The sequence below is a fragment of the Toxorhynchites rutilus genome, chromosome 1, assembly GCF_029784135.1.
Source record: "Toxorhynchites rutilus septentrionalis strain SRP chromosome 1, ASM2978413v1, whole genome shotgun sequence".
Classification (NCBI taxonomy): Eukaryota; Metazoa; Arthropoda; class Insecta; order Diptera; family Culicidae; genus Toxorhynchites; species Toxorhynchites rutilus.
Window position 1 is genome coordinate 95378974 of NC_073744.1, and position 16062 is coordinate 95395035.

The following is a 16062-nucleotide window of genomic DNA, read 5'->3' on the forward strand; positions in this document are numbered from 1 at the left end:
CGCAAAGGTTTTTGCATCAATTGATAGGAAATATATCTACGCATCTATCATAACGAATAACATTTCATTTTTCTTGAGATAAATAATTGAATAATTGTGAAATATCAAGCATTGTCCAAATACACTGTGTGCCCATTTTTGATTGGTCCATTTTGTGCTCCTCAAATCGTACCTACCAAAACGGGCAACCAGAGCAGCAGCGAAATAGAATGAACCACGATTGGAAAGGAAAAAGAAAAAAATGAACGAAACATTGGTCGCAGTCTCACACATGCGAGCCAGCCAGTCAGCTTAAAAATCCCCGCTCCGCTGCCGTAACGATCATTCTCATTCAAACCGTACACCACATCGGTTCGCATCACAACACATCAACAAACCAACCCAAGCAGCCATGTCTGGACATGGTAAAGGAGGAAAAGTGAAGGGAAAGGCAAAATCCGGCTCGAACCGTGTTGATCTGGAGTTCCCCGCAAGGGTAGCTAGGCCGAGCGCGTTAGTACCAGTGCACCAGTCCACCTAGCCGGCGTTATATAGTTTCGGCCGCCGAAGTGATCGGGTTAGCTGGTAAAGCTGCTCGCGACGATAAGAAAACCCGCATTCGGAACAGAACACATTCGGTTCGGTGGACATCAAGACAACAGGCAGTTGCAGCGAGTGGCGAGTGGCAAACGCAATCGCAAAACGGCATCAGGTAGCAGAAGAAAAAAGTTTGTTCTTTATACAAACTGCTTTGGTGGCAAATCCAGAACAAGGCGGCATCGAGGGCGTTCGAAATGGTTTTTTTCAAAACCACGAGTACTAAATTTTCTAAATTTGAACCATTCCATAAAACAAGGCGCTTTTCAGGGCCATTAAACCTTCCAAAAAAAGAGTTTAGGAAATACAGTTCAATGCTTTCTAAAACAATATCCAAAATAATAATAAAACACAAATTGATTTTTTCATAATTTGTTTGCCAGGATATGATGAGTATGTGAATTTGGCAGTTGTTCTGAGCCTATTGATTTTCACCAATTCTTAAATTGCTTCTAGATTGAAAGTGCAGTAATTTACACTTATCTCGACATTTAGCTAATTGGTCGGACCAGTAATGCGACATATTTAGTTGGACATTTTTGTAAACATAGAGTTCGGGGTCCAAATTATGACCCCACATTGAAGGTCGACACTGTACCACTGTCATCGCAAATGTTCAATTACAGGTTAAAATTACCTCCAATCCGATACTGAGTGGTGGTAATGCGACGTGCCATTGAATGTAATTTACTGTAAAATATGTCACAAGCTGGATGGGAAGAAATTTTCCAACTGTGAAAGCTGTGGCGAGTGGCAAATGCAATCGCTAAACAGAAAGGTTTAGCCGAACAAGATGGGGATATCGAGTGATAACAAAACAATAAACTCTTTAGATTGAAGATAATTTTGTGATCCTGAAAAGGACCCTTTTTAGCCTGCATGTGAATCCAACGAGCGAACAAATCGTAATGAATGTATTTTCTTCTTCTTCTTCTTCTTTTTGGCTTTAAGAGGGTTTAAACTTTTCAGTTCATTCGCCTCTAGCTCTGAGAAGAGCCTTTGAGAACCAGTCTTGAGGAGGCTGGTGAAAAAGAAGAAAAACCACACTCAGCAGACCTGTCTGTTCAGTTCTAAAACCGGGTGAAGGTAGGAAGGAATCCTATGCTATGTAAGATGTTTAATATAGGCTGTAAAGAAATTGTATTGTTATTAATTAGTACCAAAGCGGCGACGAAGCATCGTAGAACCAAGCTCTAGAACAAAGGGAAAGGGAGGGAGTGGGGGGGTGGATGAAAAGGAAGGGATGATGAGGAAAAGGGTGGGATACAGAGGAAAGGAATGAAGGGAGGCAAATGCAATGTTGGGTGATTTATGAATGTAGTAAAATTTAATGGTGTTAGTAAAATGCTGGATAAGAATAAATTAGTGTAGTTAGGAAATGTTATGTCAGAGGTAATGTAAATTTTTACCGTTGGCTGCTTTTTTGACTAATTGAGCATGATGTAAAAAGTTAAGCCTGGTATCGAAGGTTACGCCCAGTATTCTTAGTGTTCTCTTCTGAGGGATTTCGGTTTGATTAAGCTTTAGGGCGGATTTCTTTTTGAGTGTTTTGCCAATGTGAATGAATCGGGATTTTTCTGGCGAAAATTGGAATCCTATGTTTTGGGCCCAGTTTTGTATGGAATCAATTGTACTTTGAAGTCTCTTTCTCTGTGCTAACCCAAAGCCACTGACAGAAACAAGAGTGATATCATCAGCATAAACAAAAATGTTTATACTGTCGGGAATTAATTCGAAAATAGGTTGCATGGCAACAGTGAAAAGTGTTGGAGAAAGGACCGAACCTTGGGGAAAACCGTTTTCAAGGATTTTCAATGAAGACTTGTGATTGTTGATGATTGTTTTAAAGGTTCTGTTTTCCAGAAACCCTTTGATGAAGAAGCCTAATCTACCACGAACCCCCCAGTTGAAAAGATTTTTCAGAACTGGGTACCTCCATGCTCGATCGAAGGCCTTGCTAAGATCGAGTGATACAACATCTGCGTGCAGATAACGTTCAGCGGCGTCGTCTAGGACTTTTTCGAGAGCTACGAGGCAGTCTTCTGTGCTTTTACCCGCGCGGAAGGCAAATTGTCTAGGGTCAAGCAGCTTGTTTGACTCTAAAAAGGTCTGAAGTGCACGAAACCAAATAGCGAAAGATTATCGGAATGAAACTCAGTATAGCTTTTATTGCGTGAATAAAAGTAACGCGGAATACAAAACGGGGGGAAAATGGACGCGTCCCAACAAGAATGAAATTAGTTCACAGATCTGTCACTGAAGGCGTTGCTGAAATAAAGTGTGGCCAGTTTGGCTGCGATGTGAAGCACACCGCACTACTCCCCCTTCCTAATAACACTTTCATTGTATCCGGAAACGTACGTGATGTCCACTTTTAGTTATGCGGTCAGATGATGAATCAGCATCCTTGCTGATGTGGGCCGGTTTTACCCTGTCGATCGAAACTGTCACTTGTTTGTCTTTAATTTTAATGGTGAACATTTTACTGTTCCTTGAGACGACTTCATGTGGCCCTGTGAAAGGAGGTTCTAGTGCGGCTCTGACTTTGTCGGTTTTTAGAAAAATGTGTGTGCACTCCACAAGTTCCTTTGGAATATATACATGTCGACTTGTGTCATTATTAGAAGCTGATTTTGGTATTAGCGAGTTCATTTTTTCTCGTAGGTTGGCTACAAAAGTTTCTTTAGAACCCCAAAGGGGCTGCTTTTCAATCATCGCACCGGGAATTCGAATGGTCGTACCGTATAGCATTTCAGATGCTGATGTCTCTCCGCGTACCGCAGTTCTTAGTCCGAGTAGGACTAATGGTAAAGCATCGGTCCAACTTGATTTGTATGATTCTAGTGCCGTTTTGAGTGGTCTGTGCCAGCATTCAATCATCCCGTTGGCTTGTGGATGGTAAGGTGTAGTATGAATTCGTTCTAAACCTAATAATACGCACAACTCTTTCATTAGTTGCGATTCGAACTGTCGACCCTGATCTGATGTTAGCTTCGTTGGAGTTCCAAATCTTGATATCCATACCTCGATGAAAATTTTGGCGACGGTTTCTGCGGTCATATCGGGGATTGCTACTGCCTCCGGCCATCTACTGAAACGGTCAATCATGGTCAAGATGTAACGCATTCCATTGGATATTGGCAAGGGGCCCACGATGTCGATGTGGACATGTTCAAACCTGTCATCCGGAATTTCGATTTTGTTTGGTTTTGACCTGGTGTATCTGGAAACTTTGTTCTTTTGACACTCGATACAGGCACGTACCCAGTTCGATATGTCCTTCTTAACTCCGGGCCACACATATTGCTGTTGAACTTGTGCTTGCGTGGCTTTCAATCCCGGATGTGCTATTCGATGTACCTGTTCGTAAATGATTCTCTGATAATAGCGAGGAACGCAAACGCGAATCTTGTTTCCTTGTTGTTGGCAAAGGAGCTCCATACCAAGTCGAGAGATTTTTAGTTTCTTGATATCGGGGTTGTTTCGTTGCCAATTCTGCAATTGTTCATCGTTTTCTTGCTTCGTAGCAAAATCGCTGTAGTCGATTGTAGACGGTAAACAAATTCCTTCTATTCTCGAGAGGACGTCTGCAGGAACATTTTCAGTACCAGCGACATGAACCAATGTCGTAGTATATTCACTTATAAAGTTCAGCAAACGTTGCTGTCTTGGCGTAGGTTTGTTAGCGTTTTGTTTGAATGCGAACGTTAGCGGTTTATGATCCGTGAATATGACCGTGACGCGGCCTTCAATTACATCTTTGAAATGTTTAACGCCCAGATATACTGCGAGCAACTCTCTGTCATACGTTGAGTATCGTCGTTCTCGGTCGCTGAATTTAACCGAAAAATAACCTAACGGTCTCCAACTGTCTCTACATTGCTGTTGCAACACGGCTCCAGCGGCCAGGTCGGACGCGTCAACCATCAGTGATAGCTGAGCGTTTGAGTCGTAGTAATCCAGAACTGTTGCCTCTGTTAATGATCGTTTACATTCATCGAAAGCATATTCAGCTTCGGGGGTCCATATGATCGGCGTTTTATCATTTTTCTTGTTCGATGGTATTAGTTTTCGCAAAGGTAATTGTACTTCAGCGGCATGCGGAAGAAATCGTCGATAATAATTCACTAAGGCTAGGAAACGCCTCAACTTTTGTACAGTGTCCGGCTTAGGGTATTCGGCTATCGCTGTGACCTTTTCAGGAACTGTTGTGCAGCCATCGGTGGTGATCAGTTGTCCCACGAATCGTACTTGTTTTTTCCCTAGTTGACATTTGTCCGCATTGATCTGGAGTCCGTTTTCTCTCAGTTTTTCGAAAACTAAACGTAAGTGTTTTTGGTGTTCCTCCTCGGATACTGACGTGATAAGTAAATCGTCTATGTACGGCATTACAAACGGCATGTCGAAGAAAATGTTATTAATGAATCTTTGGAATGTTTGACCTGAATTTTTTAGTCCTGGTGGCATTACGAGAAATTCATACAACCCCAGTGGCGTAATGATTGCTGTTTTTTCAACATCGTTCTCGTGCATAGGAATTTGATAGTACGCGCGTTCAAGATCAATCACAGAGAACACAGTCTTATTTCGTAGCGTCTGACAAATATCGTAAACATGTGGCAGTGGGTACCGATCTGCAATAGTAGAGTCGTTAAGGTTCTTGTAATCGCCTACGAGCCTGTATTTTATATCACCGTTTTGAAGCGTCTTAGTGGCCAGGTGCACTGGACTTGAATAAGGGCTTTTCGAAGGTTTGATGTATCCGAGTTCTAAGAATAACTTTAACTCCTTGCGAAGCGCTTCTAGTTTATGTGGTGGAAGTCTGCGAAATTTGGAGTGACATGGAGGGCCTTCGACCGTGATAGTATGCTTGACGTTGTGTTTGACATTTTGATCTGGGAGTCGTGGTCTAGTCACGTCGGAATATTCGCTCAATAGACCGCCATAGTCATTACTATCGGAAAAGGCTTTGAGTCCGTATAGCCCTTCTGTGATGGAATTGATTTGCCCGCGTGCTTTTATATTTGTCATTTTATCGACTAGACACTCACCTCGCAAATCCACCATCAGGCCGTAGTGTTTTAGGAAATCTGCCCCTAGTATTGGAGACGTTACATCAGCTAGTACGAACCGCCATGGGAAATTTCTGCGAAGACCAAAAGTTGGTTTGCAAACTTCAATACCATAAGTTGCGATGCGGGTGCCGTTGGCGGCATACAAGTTCATTCCTGGGGTTGGTTTTAGTTTCTGGAGTGATGAACATGGCAGAACTGACAGATCCGCGCCGGTATCAATCAGAAATTTGTAGTTAGTTGTCGGATCGTGGATTATTAGACGGGATTGACTGACTACGCCGCATTCGCCCGTCGCCGATTGCAGCTGATCTAGTTTTTTGATTTGAACTGACAAGGCTCTCGGCAGTTCTTTGCATTTGCTCCGAACTTTCTGTGGTAGTAACAATACGGGTGATATTCTCGAGAGCCGCTCCGAAAGCTTTGCTCTCTGTTGAAACTTCTGTTGCGAGATCTGCTGCGTTCTTGACGGAATGCGGCCAGCTCGTTTGAAATTTCGGAGATTCGTGTTCGTAATTCCGCCAAGCCTATCTCGTTAGTGCTGTCTGGCGAAGCTGTTACGGACGATGCAACACGGTTCCTGGTGATGTCTGCAAGCTTGTCGGCTTGTTCGGCTAGCTGTGATAGTTGGAGTGTAGTTTCTGATACTTTAAGAACGGCTTGGGTGGTTTCGGGTAACTGCTGCATCCACAGAGATTTGATAATTTTGACGTAGGACTACGTCTTTCATTTCTATACCGGGGTGTAAAATCAAAGTTTCGAAAACGAAAGCGTTACGCCGGAGACCGAGATTTTGAGCGTTAATAGCTCCTAAACAACTGAACGAAATGGTATGATAAACACTTCATTCGAAAGATAAAATGTCTACGCGTTATATACTTGTTACTTTTTGATCCAAAAACTTGTTTCAATAGTCTTAAAATTGCTTTCAAAACAGGCTATTGAAATCACCAATCGGTATATAAGCGAGCGGCGCTCGGAAATCCACTCAGTTCTAATTGAACAGCGATTGGAGCATGTTGTCGCTGTTGCGGTGAAGCTCTTTATTTATCATGAAAGCGCGGATGAACGGTGTCACCAAGAGCCTGTTTGTGCACCATAGGCCAGAAGGGAATCTATCAGGAGGAGAGTGATGCCACAAACGGTTCCCTGGGAAGACATTGCTACACACACATACACGCGCGGCTATTAACAGGTGGTTATCGAGTTGGCATTAACCACTGGTGGGCTTCCAGTATCGAGGAAAATGTGGAAATATCTAATCGTTACTGAGAATAATCTGCCAGTTCCTCTGGGAATTTTCAAAATATATTCATGTGAAAGAGTTTAATTGAATGTTTTCTATCCATGTTACACTGTGACCAAATATGTTTCAATCAAGTGCAATTAACAGGTTGTTATCGAGTTGGCATTAACCACTGGTGGGCTTCCAGTATCGAGGAAAATGTGGAAATATCTAATCGTTACTTAAAATAATCTGCCAGTTCCTTTGGGAATTTTCAAAATATATTCATGTGAAAGAGTTTAATTGAATGTTTTCTATCCATGTAACACTGTGACCAAATATGTTTCAATCAAGTGCTATTAACAGGTGGTTATCGAGTTGGCATTAACCACTGGTGGGCTTCCAGTATCGAGGAAAATGTGGAAATATCTAATCGTTACTGAAAATAATCTGCCAGTTACTTTGGGAATTTTCAAAATATATTCATGTGAAAGAGTTTGATTGAATGTTTTCTATCCATGTTACACTGTGACCAAATATGTTTCAATCAAGTGCTATTAACAGGTGGTTATCGAGTTGGCATTAACCAATGGTAGGCTTCCAGTATCGAGGAAAATGTGGAAATATCTAATCGTTACTGAAAATAATCTGCCAGTTCCTTTGGGAATTTTCAAAATATATTCATGTGAAAGAGTTTAATTGAATGTTTTGTATCCATGTAACACTGTGACCAAATACATTTGGTTTTGTGGCTTTTCAATCAATCGCAATTAACAGGATAGCTTCAGAAGATTATTCTTCCCCATCAGTAGGATATTTCCGTATCCAATATTGTATGCGCCCGAAATCGATTATTGCTCAGTCGCCGAAAGTTCCCAGCTCAGAGAGTTCATTCCCCTCTAGTTTGCCTTCCAAATTGCCATCGTAAACCACACCTTCTCTCGATTCAATCACACACAAAAAGCATACTTAAGCGATATTCTGGTGGTGAGACACATTCATTTTTCGTGAGGACATCGACAAGACAACATCGTTGCCTAACGTGCTGGAGGAGGTGGACGGCGAAGGATCGACACATACACGCGCAGAACTCTTTCCGTTAGGATGCCATTCAGCATCGAGAAAGTTCCGGAAAGATCTAATCATTGCTGGAAAATAATCTGCCAGTTCCTTTGGGAATTTTCAAAATATATTCATGTGAAAGAGTTTAATTGAATGTTTTCTATCCACGTTACAGTGTGACCAAATATGTTTCAACCAAGTGCTATTAACAGGTGGTTATCGAGTTGGCATTAACCACTGGTGGGCTTCCAGTATCGAGGAAAATGTGGAAATATCTAATCGTTACTGAAAATAATCTGCCAGTTCCTTTGGGAATTTTCAAAATATATTCATGTGAAAGAATTTAATTGAATGTTTTCTATCCATGTAACACTGTGACCAAATATGTTTCAATAAAGTGCTATTAACAGGTGGTTATCGAGTTGGCATTAACCACTGGTGGGCTTCTTCCAGTATCGAGGAAAATGTGGAAATAACTAATCGTTACTGAAAATAATCTGCCAGTTCCTCTGGGAATTTTCAAAATATATTCATGTGAAAGAGTTTAATTGAACGTTTTCTATCCATGTTACACTGTGACCAAATATGTTTCAATCAAGTGCTATTAACAGGTGGTTATCGAGTTGGCATTAACCACTGGTGGGCTTCCAGTATCGAGGAAAATGTGGAAATATCTAATCGTTACTGAAAATAATCTGCCAGTTCCTTTGGGAATTTTCAAAATATATTCATGTGAAAGAGTTTAATTGAATGTTTTCTATCCATGTAACACTGTGACCAAATACATTTGGTTTTGTGGTTTTTCAATCAATCGCAATTAACAGGATAGCTTCAGAAGATTATTCTTCCACATCAGTAGGATATTTCCGTATCCAATATTGTATGCGCCCGCAATCGATTATTGCTCAGTCGCCGAAAGTTCCGAGCTCAGAGAGTTCATTCCCCTCTAGTATGCCTTCCAAATTGCCATCGTAAACCACACCTTCTCTCGATTCAATCACACACAAAAAGCATACTTAAGCGATATTCTGGTGGTGAGACACATTCATTTTTCGTGAGGACATCGACAAGACAACATCGTTGCCTAACGTGCTGGAGGAGGTGGACGGCGAAGGATCGACACATACACGCGCAGAACTCTTTCCGTTAGGATGCCATTCAGCATCGAGAAAGTTCCGGAAAGATCTAATCATTGCTGGAAAATAATCTGCCAGTTCCTTTGGGAATTTTCAAAATATATTCATGTGAAAGAGTTTAATTGAATGTTTTCTATCCATGTTACACTGTGATCAAATATGTTTCAACCAAGTGCTATTAACAGGTGGTTATCGAGTTGGTATTAACCACTGGTGGGCTTCCAGTATCGAGGAAAATGTTGGAATATCTAATCGTTACTGAAAATAATCTGCCAGTTCCTCTGGGAATTTTCAAAATATATTCATGTGAAAGAGTTTAATTGAATGTTTTCTATCCATGTTACACTGTGACCAAATATGTTTCAATCAAGTGCTATTAACAGGTGGTTATCGAGTTGGCATTAACCACTGGTGGGCTTCCAGTATCGAGGAAAATGTGGAAATATCTAATCGTTACTGAAAATAATCTGCCAGTTCCTTTGGGAATTTTCAAAATATATTCATGTGAAAGAATTTAATTGAATGTTTTCTATCCATGTAACACTGTGACCAAATATGTTTCAATCAAGTGCTATTAACAGGTGGTTATCGAGTTGGCATTAACCACTGGTGGGCTTCTTCCAGTATCGAGGAAAATGTGGAAATAACTAATCGTTACTGAAAATAATCTGCCAGTTCCTCTGGGAATTTTCAAAATATATTCATGTGAAAGAGTTTAATTGAATGTTTTCTATCCATGTTACACTGTGACCAAATATGTTTCAATCAAGTGCTATTAACAGGTGGTTATCGAGTTGGCATTAACCACTGGTGGGCTTCCAGTACCGAGGAAAATGTGGGAATATCTAATCGTTACTGAAAATAATCTGCCAGTTCCTTTGGGAATTTTCAAAATATATTCATGTGAAAGAGTTTAATTGAATGTTTTCTATCCATGTAACACTGTGACCAAATACATTTGGTTTTGTGGTTTTTCAATCAATCGCAATTAACAGGATAGCTTCAGAAGATTATTCTTCCCCATCAGTAGGATATTTCCGTATCCAATATTGTATGCGCCCGCAATCGATTATTGCTCAGTCGCCGAAAGTTCCGAGCTCAGAGAGTTCATTCCCCTCTAGTTTGCCTTCCAAATTGCCATTGTAAACCACACCTTCTCTCGATTTAATCACACACAAAAAGCATACTTAAGCGATATTCTGGTGGTGAGACACATTCATTTTTCGTGAGGACATCGACAAGACAACATCGTTGCCTAACGTGCTGGAGGAGGTGGACGGCGAAGGATCGACACATACACGCGCAGAACTCTTTTCGTTAGGATGCCATTCAGCATCGAGAAAGTTCCGGAAAGATCTAATCATTGCTGGAAAATAATCTGCCAGTTCCTTTGGGAATTTTCAAAATATATTCATGTGAAAGAGTTTAATTGAATGTTTTCTATCCATGTAACACTGTGACCAAATATGTTTCAATCAAGTGCTATTAACAGGTGGTTATCGAGTTGGTATTAACCACTGGTGGGCTTCCAGTATCGAGGAAAATGTGGAAATAACTAATCGTTACTGAAAATAATCTGCCAGTTCCTTTGGGAATTTTCAAAGTATATTCATGTGAAAGAGTTTAATTGAATGTTTTCTATCCATGTAACACTGTGACCAAATATGTTTCAATCAAGTGCTATTAACAGGTGGTTATCGAGTTGGCATTAACCACTGGTGGGCTTCCAGTATCGAGGAAAATGTGGAAATATCTAATCGTTACTGAAAATAATCTGCCAGTTCCTCTGGGAATTTTCAAAATATATTCACGTGAAAGAATTTAATTGAATGTTTTCTATCCATGTAACACTGTGACCAAATATGTTTCAATCAAGTGCTATTAACAGGTGGTTATCGAGTTGGAATTAACCACTGGTGGGCTTCCAGTATCGAGGAAAATGTGGAAATAACTAATCGTTACTGAAAATAATCTGCCAGTTCCTCTGGGAATTTTCAAAATATATTCATGTGAAAGAGTTTAATTGAATGTTTTCTATCCATGTAACACTGTGACCAAATACATTTGGTTTTGTGGTTTTTCAATCAATCGCAATCAACAGGATAGCTTCTGAAGATTATTCTTCCCCATCAGTAGGATATTTCCGTATCCAATATTGGATGCATAAAACCTTGTGCCTCCAACGTAACGCTCTCGTTTTCGAAGTTCTCCAAATATTCATTCATTCAGAATGAATTCAGATTCAACTTCATACAAATGATCTCTATATCAACGAGAGTCCTACGTCACCCTTGCGGTTATACCATAGATATAACCCACTTCCTGTTTTTTCGTCAGTGATAACGTCTCTGGCAAGATCCCTCATCTCACGTAGAAGCTGAGAAGGCTTGCGATCTCCTAGTTCACATCCTCGTAATAGCTGCTGCATACGGTTCTGTTCACTCGTACTGTACTCTTGGATAATTCTTTCCTTAATTTTAGTGTATTTATCGTCGGCAGGTGGGTCTCGAATAATGTCTGAGCAGCACGCGAGGATTTCCGAATCGATACCTGCTAGGACGTGGTAATATCGAGTATCCTCTCTAATAATTCCGGCTAGTGTAAATTCCGCTTCAATTTGGGCGAACCAGAGGATGGGGTCGCGCTTCCAGAAAGGTCCCACTTTGATGCCGATTTTATTCACAGCCATTGGACCGTCGGGTACGTTGTTCGTAGCAGCTGCGTTATTCGTAGTGATTGCTTGTGTTCCCAACAATTCTTGCAAACGGGCAATCTCTTCTTCCAGACGTTGCTCATTCGACATCTTTGGGTGCTACCGATGGGCGCCTCGGCGAAGTTTTTTATGTGTGGCAGTCCGGATGATGACGTAATGGAACGATAAGAAAAAATATTGACACACAGCCGGTTGCGCCCAAGTGTGATTATTTGTGTGTTTCCTTACTTATGGAAAATAGTCGAAATCGTCAATCACGTCGGGGTCACCAATGAAGTGCACGAAACCAAATAGCGAAAGATTATCGGAATGAAACTCAGTATAGCTTTTATTGCGTGAATAAAAGTGACGCGGAATACAAAACGGGGGGAAAATGGACGCGTCCCAACAAGAATGAAATTAGTTCACAGATCTGTCACTGAAGGCGTTGCTGAAATAAAGTGTGGCCAGTTTGGCTGCGATGTGAAGCACACCGCAGGTCGTTAAGCGCCGGTTGATAATTTTCTCCATGATTTTACCTATGCAACTCAGAAGAGTGATGGGACGGAAGTTGTCCAGCAGGTGATTATTTTTGTCTGGTTTAGGCAGGGAGACCATTAGGCCCTCTTTCCAGCAATTTGGGAAAATTCCACTGTTCCATACGTTGTTGTAAAGTTTTAAAAGAACTTTTTTCCCAAGATAGGGTAGGTTTTTCAGCATTGGGTAGCTGATATCATCTGGTCCAGTGGAGCCGCGTGTTGCTTTGTTTAAGGCCCATTCTAGTTCTTTGAGGGAAATAGTTTTATTGAAGTCAAAATTTGCGTCGGTGTTAAAATCAATGGGGATTTTTTCGCATTCTGCCTTGCGGGTTTGGAAGGTAGTATCGAAGCTTTGGTTGGATGAGGTGGAGGCAAAGAAATCTCCGAAAGCCTCTGCTATAGTTTTCCGATCATTTGTATAATGACCGTTAATTAAAAGGTTGTATTCATTGTTCCTTTTGACGTAGGACTACGTCTTTCATTTCTATACCGGGGTGTAAAATCAAAGTTTCGAAAACGAAAGCGTTACGCCGGAGACCGAGATTTTGAGCGTTAATAGCTCCTAAACAACTGAACGAAACGGTATGATAAATACTTCATTCGAAAGATAAAATGTCTACGCGTTATATACTTGTTACTTTTTGATCCAAAAACTTGTTTCAATAGTCTTAAAATTGCTTTCAAAACAGGCTATTGAAATCACCAATCGGTATATAAGCGAGCGGCGCTCGGAAATCCACTCAGTTCTAATTGAACAGCGATTGGAGCATGTTGTCGCTGTTGCGGTGAAGCTCTTTATTTATCATGAAAGCGCGGATGAACGGTGTCACCAAGAGCCTGTTTGTGCACCCTAGGCCAGAAGGGAATCTATCAGGAGGAGAGTGATGCCACAAACGGTTCCCTGGGAAGACATCGCTACACACACATACACGCGCGGCTATTAACAGGTGGTTATCGAGTTGGCATTAACCACTGGTGGGCTTCCAGTATCGAGGAAAATGTGGAAATATCTAATCGTTACTGAAAATAATCTGCCAGTTCCTTTGGGAATTTTCAAAATATATTCATGTGAAAGAGTTTAATTGAATGTTTTCTATCCATGTTACACTGTGACCAAATATGTTTCAATCAAGTGCTATTAACAGGTGGTTATCGAGTTGGCATTAACCACTGGTGGGCTTCCAGTATCGAGGAAAATGTGGAAATATCTAATCGTTACTGAAAATAATCTGCCAGTTCCTTTGGGAATTTTCAAAATATATTCATGTGAAAGAGTTTAATTGAATGTTTTCTATCCATGTTACACTGTGACCAAATATGTTTCAATCAAGTGCTATTAACAGGTGGTTATCGAGTTGGCATTAACCACTGGTGGGCTTCCAGTATCGAGGAAAATGTGGAAATAACTAATCGTTACTGAAAATAATCTGCCAGTTCCTCTGGGAATTTTCAAAATATATTCATGTGAAAGAGTTTAATTGAATGTTTTCTATCCATGTAACACTGTGACCAAATATGTTTCAATCAAGTGCTATTAACAGGTGGTTATCGAGTTGGCATTAACCACTGGTGGGCTTCCAGTATCGAGGAAAATGTGGAAATATCTAATCGTTACTGAAAATAATCTGCCAGTTCCTTTGGGAATTTTCAAAATATATTCATGTTAAAGAGTTTATTTGAATGTTTCCTTCCATGTAACACTGTGATCAAATACATTTGGTTTTGTGGTTTTTCAATCAATCGCAATTAACAGGATAGCTTCAGAAGATTATTCTTCCCCATCAGTAGGATATTTCCGTATCCAATATTGTATGCGCCCGCAATCGATTATTGCTCAGTCGCCGAAAGTTCCGAGCTCAGAGAGTTCATTCCCCTCTAGTTTGCCTTCCAAATTGCCATCGTATCCCACACCTTCTCTCGATTCAATCACACACAAAAACAGGAAGTGGGTTATATCTATGGTATAACCGCAAGGGTGACGTAGGACTATCGTTGATTTAGAGATCATTTGTTTGAAGTTGAATCTGAATTCATTCTGAATGAATGAATATTTGGAGAACTTCGAAAACGAGAGCGTTACGTTGGAGCCACAAGGTTTTATGCATCCAATATTGGATACGGAAATATCCTACTGATGGGGAAGAATAATCTTCAGAAGCTATCCTGTTGATTGCGATTGATTGAAAAATCACAAAACCAAATGTATTTGGTCACAGTGTTTCATGGATAGAAAACATTAAAATAAACTCTTTCACATGAATGTAATTTTAAATTCCCAGAGGAACTGGCAGATTATTTTCAGTAACGATTAGATATTTCCACATTTTCCTCGATACTGGAAGCCCACCAGTGGTTAATGCTAACTCGATAACCATCTGTTAATAGCACTTGATTGAAACATATTTGGTCACAGTGTTACATGGATAGAAAACATTCAATTAAACTCTTTCACATGAATATATTTTGAAAATTCCCAGAGGAACTGGCAGATTATTTTCCAGCAATGATTAGATCTTTCCGGAACTTTCCCGATGCTAAATGGCATCCTAACGGAAAGAGTTCTGCGCGTGTATGTGTCGATCCTTCGCCGTCCACCTCCTCCAGCACGTTAGGCAACGATGTTGTCTTGTCGATGTCCTCACGAAAAATGAATGTGTCTCACCACCAGAATATCGCTTAAGTATGCTTTTTGTGTGTGATTGAATCGAGAGAAGGTGTGGTTTACGATGGCAATTTGGAAGGCAAACTAGAGGGGAATGAGCTCTCTGAGCTCGGAACTTTCGGCGACTGAGCAATAATCCATTGCGGGCGCATACAATATTGGATACGGAAATATCCTACTGATGGGGAAGAATAATCTTCTGAAGCTATCCTGTTAATTGCGATTGATTAAAAAACCACAAAACCAAATGTATTTGGTCACAGTGTTACATGGATAGAAAACATTCAATTAAACTCTTTCACATGAATATATTTTGAAAATTCCCAAAGGAACTGGCAGATTATTTTCAGTAACGATTAGATATTTCCACATTTTCCTCGATACTGGAAACCCACCAGTGGTTAATGCCAACTCGATAACCACCTGTTAATAGCACTTGATTGAAACATATTTGGTCGCAGTGTAACATGGATAGAAAACATTCAATTAAACTCTTTCACATGAATATATTTTGAAAATTCCCAGAGGAATTGGCAGATTATTTTCCAGCAATGATTAGATCTTTCCGGAACTTTCCCGATGCTGAGTGGCATCCTAACGGAAAGAGTTCTGCGCGTGTATGTGTCGATCCTTCGCCGTCCACCTCCTCCAGCACGTTAGGCAACGATGTTGTCTTGTCGATGTCCTCACGAAAAATGAATGTGTCTCTTCTTCTTCTTCTTATTTTTGGCTTTAAGAGGGTTTAAACTTTTCAGTTCATTCGCCTCTAGCTCTGAGAAGAGCCATTGAGCACCAGTCTTGAGGAGGCTGGTGAAAAAGAAGAAAAAACCATATTCAGCGGACCTGTCTGCTCAGATGTAAAACCGGGCGAAGGCAGGAAAGGATCCTATGCCATATAAGATGTTTAATATGAGCTGTAACGTAATTGTATTGTTATTAATTAGTACCAAAGCGGCGACGAAGCATCGTAGAACCAAGCTCTAGAACAAAGGGAAAGGGAGGGAATGGGGTGGGGGGTGGGTGAAAAGGAAAGGAAAGGTAAGGAGAAGGGGTGGGATGGAGTGGGAAGGAATGATGTGATGTTGGGTGATTTATAAA

General features: G+C 40.7%; 1 protein-coding gene across 1 annotated transcript; it reads right to left on the reverse strand.

Moving 5' to 3' along the window:
* Nucleotides 1–5953: 5953 nt before the first annotated feature.
* On the reverse strand, nucleotides 5954–12028 carry LOC129761204 (uncharacterized). Its single transcript, XM_055758919.1, has 2 exons — nucleotides 11362–12028; nucleotides 5954–6365 (listed from the first exon to the last, which is right to left on the reverse strand). The coding sequence occupies exons 1-2, from the start codon at nucleotides 11872–11874 to the stop codon at nucleotides 5961–5963; spliced, it is 918 nt and encodes a 305-aa protein (XP_055614894.1). The 5' UTR covers nucleotides 11875–12028; the 3' UTR covers nucleotides 5954–5960.
* Nucleotides 12029–16062: the final 4034 nt, after the last annotated feature.

Excerpts from the sequence above, each read along its gene's own strand:
- LOC129761204 (XM_055758919.1), bottom strand. The coding sequence starts at position 11,874 with ATGTCGAATGAGCAACGTCTGGAAGAAGAGATTGCCCGTTTGCAAGAA. Across the intron at positions 6,366-11,361 it reads ATCTATGGTATAACCGCAAG|TCCTACGTCAAAATTATCAA; the intron begins GGTGACGTAGGA and ends TGAAAGACGTAG.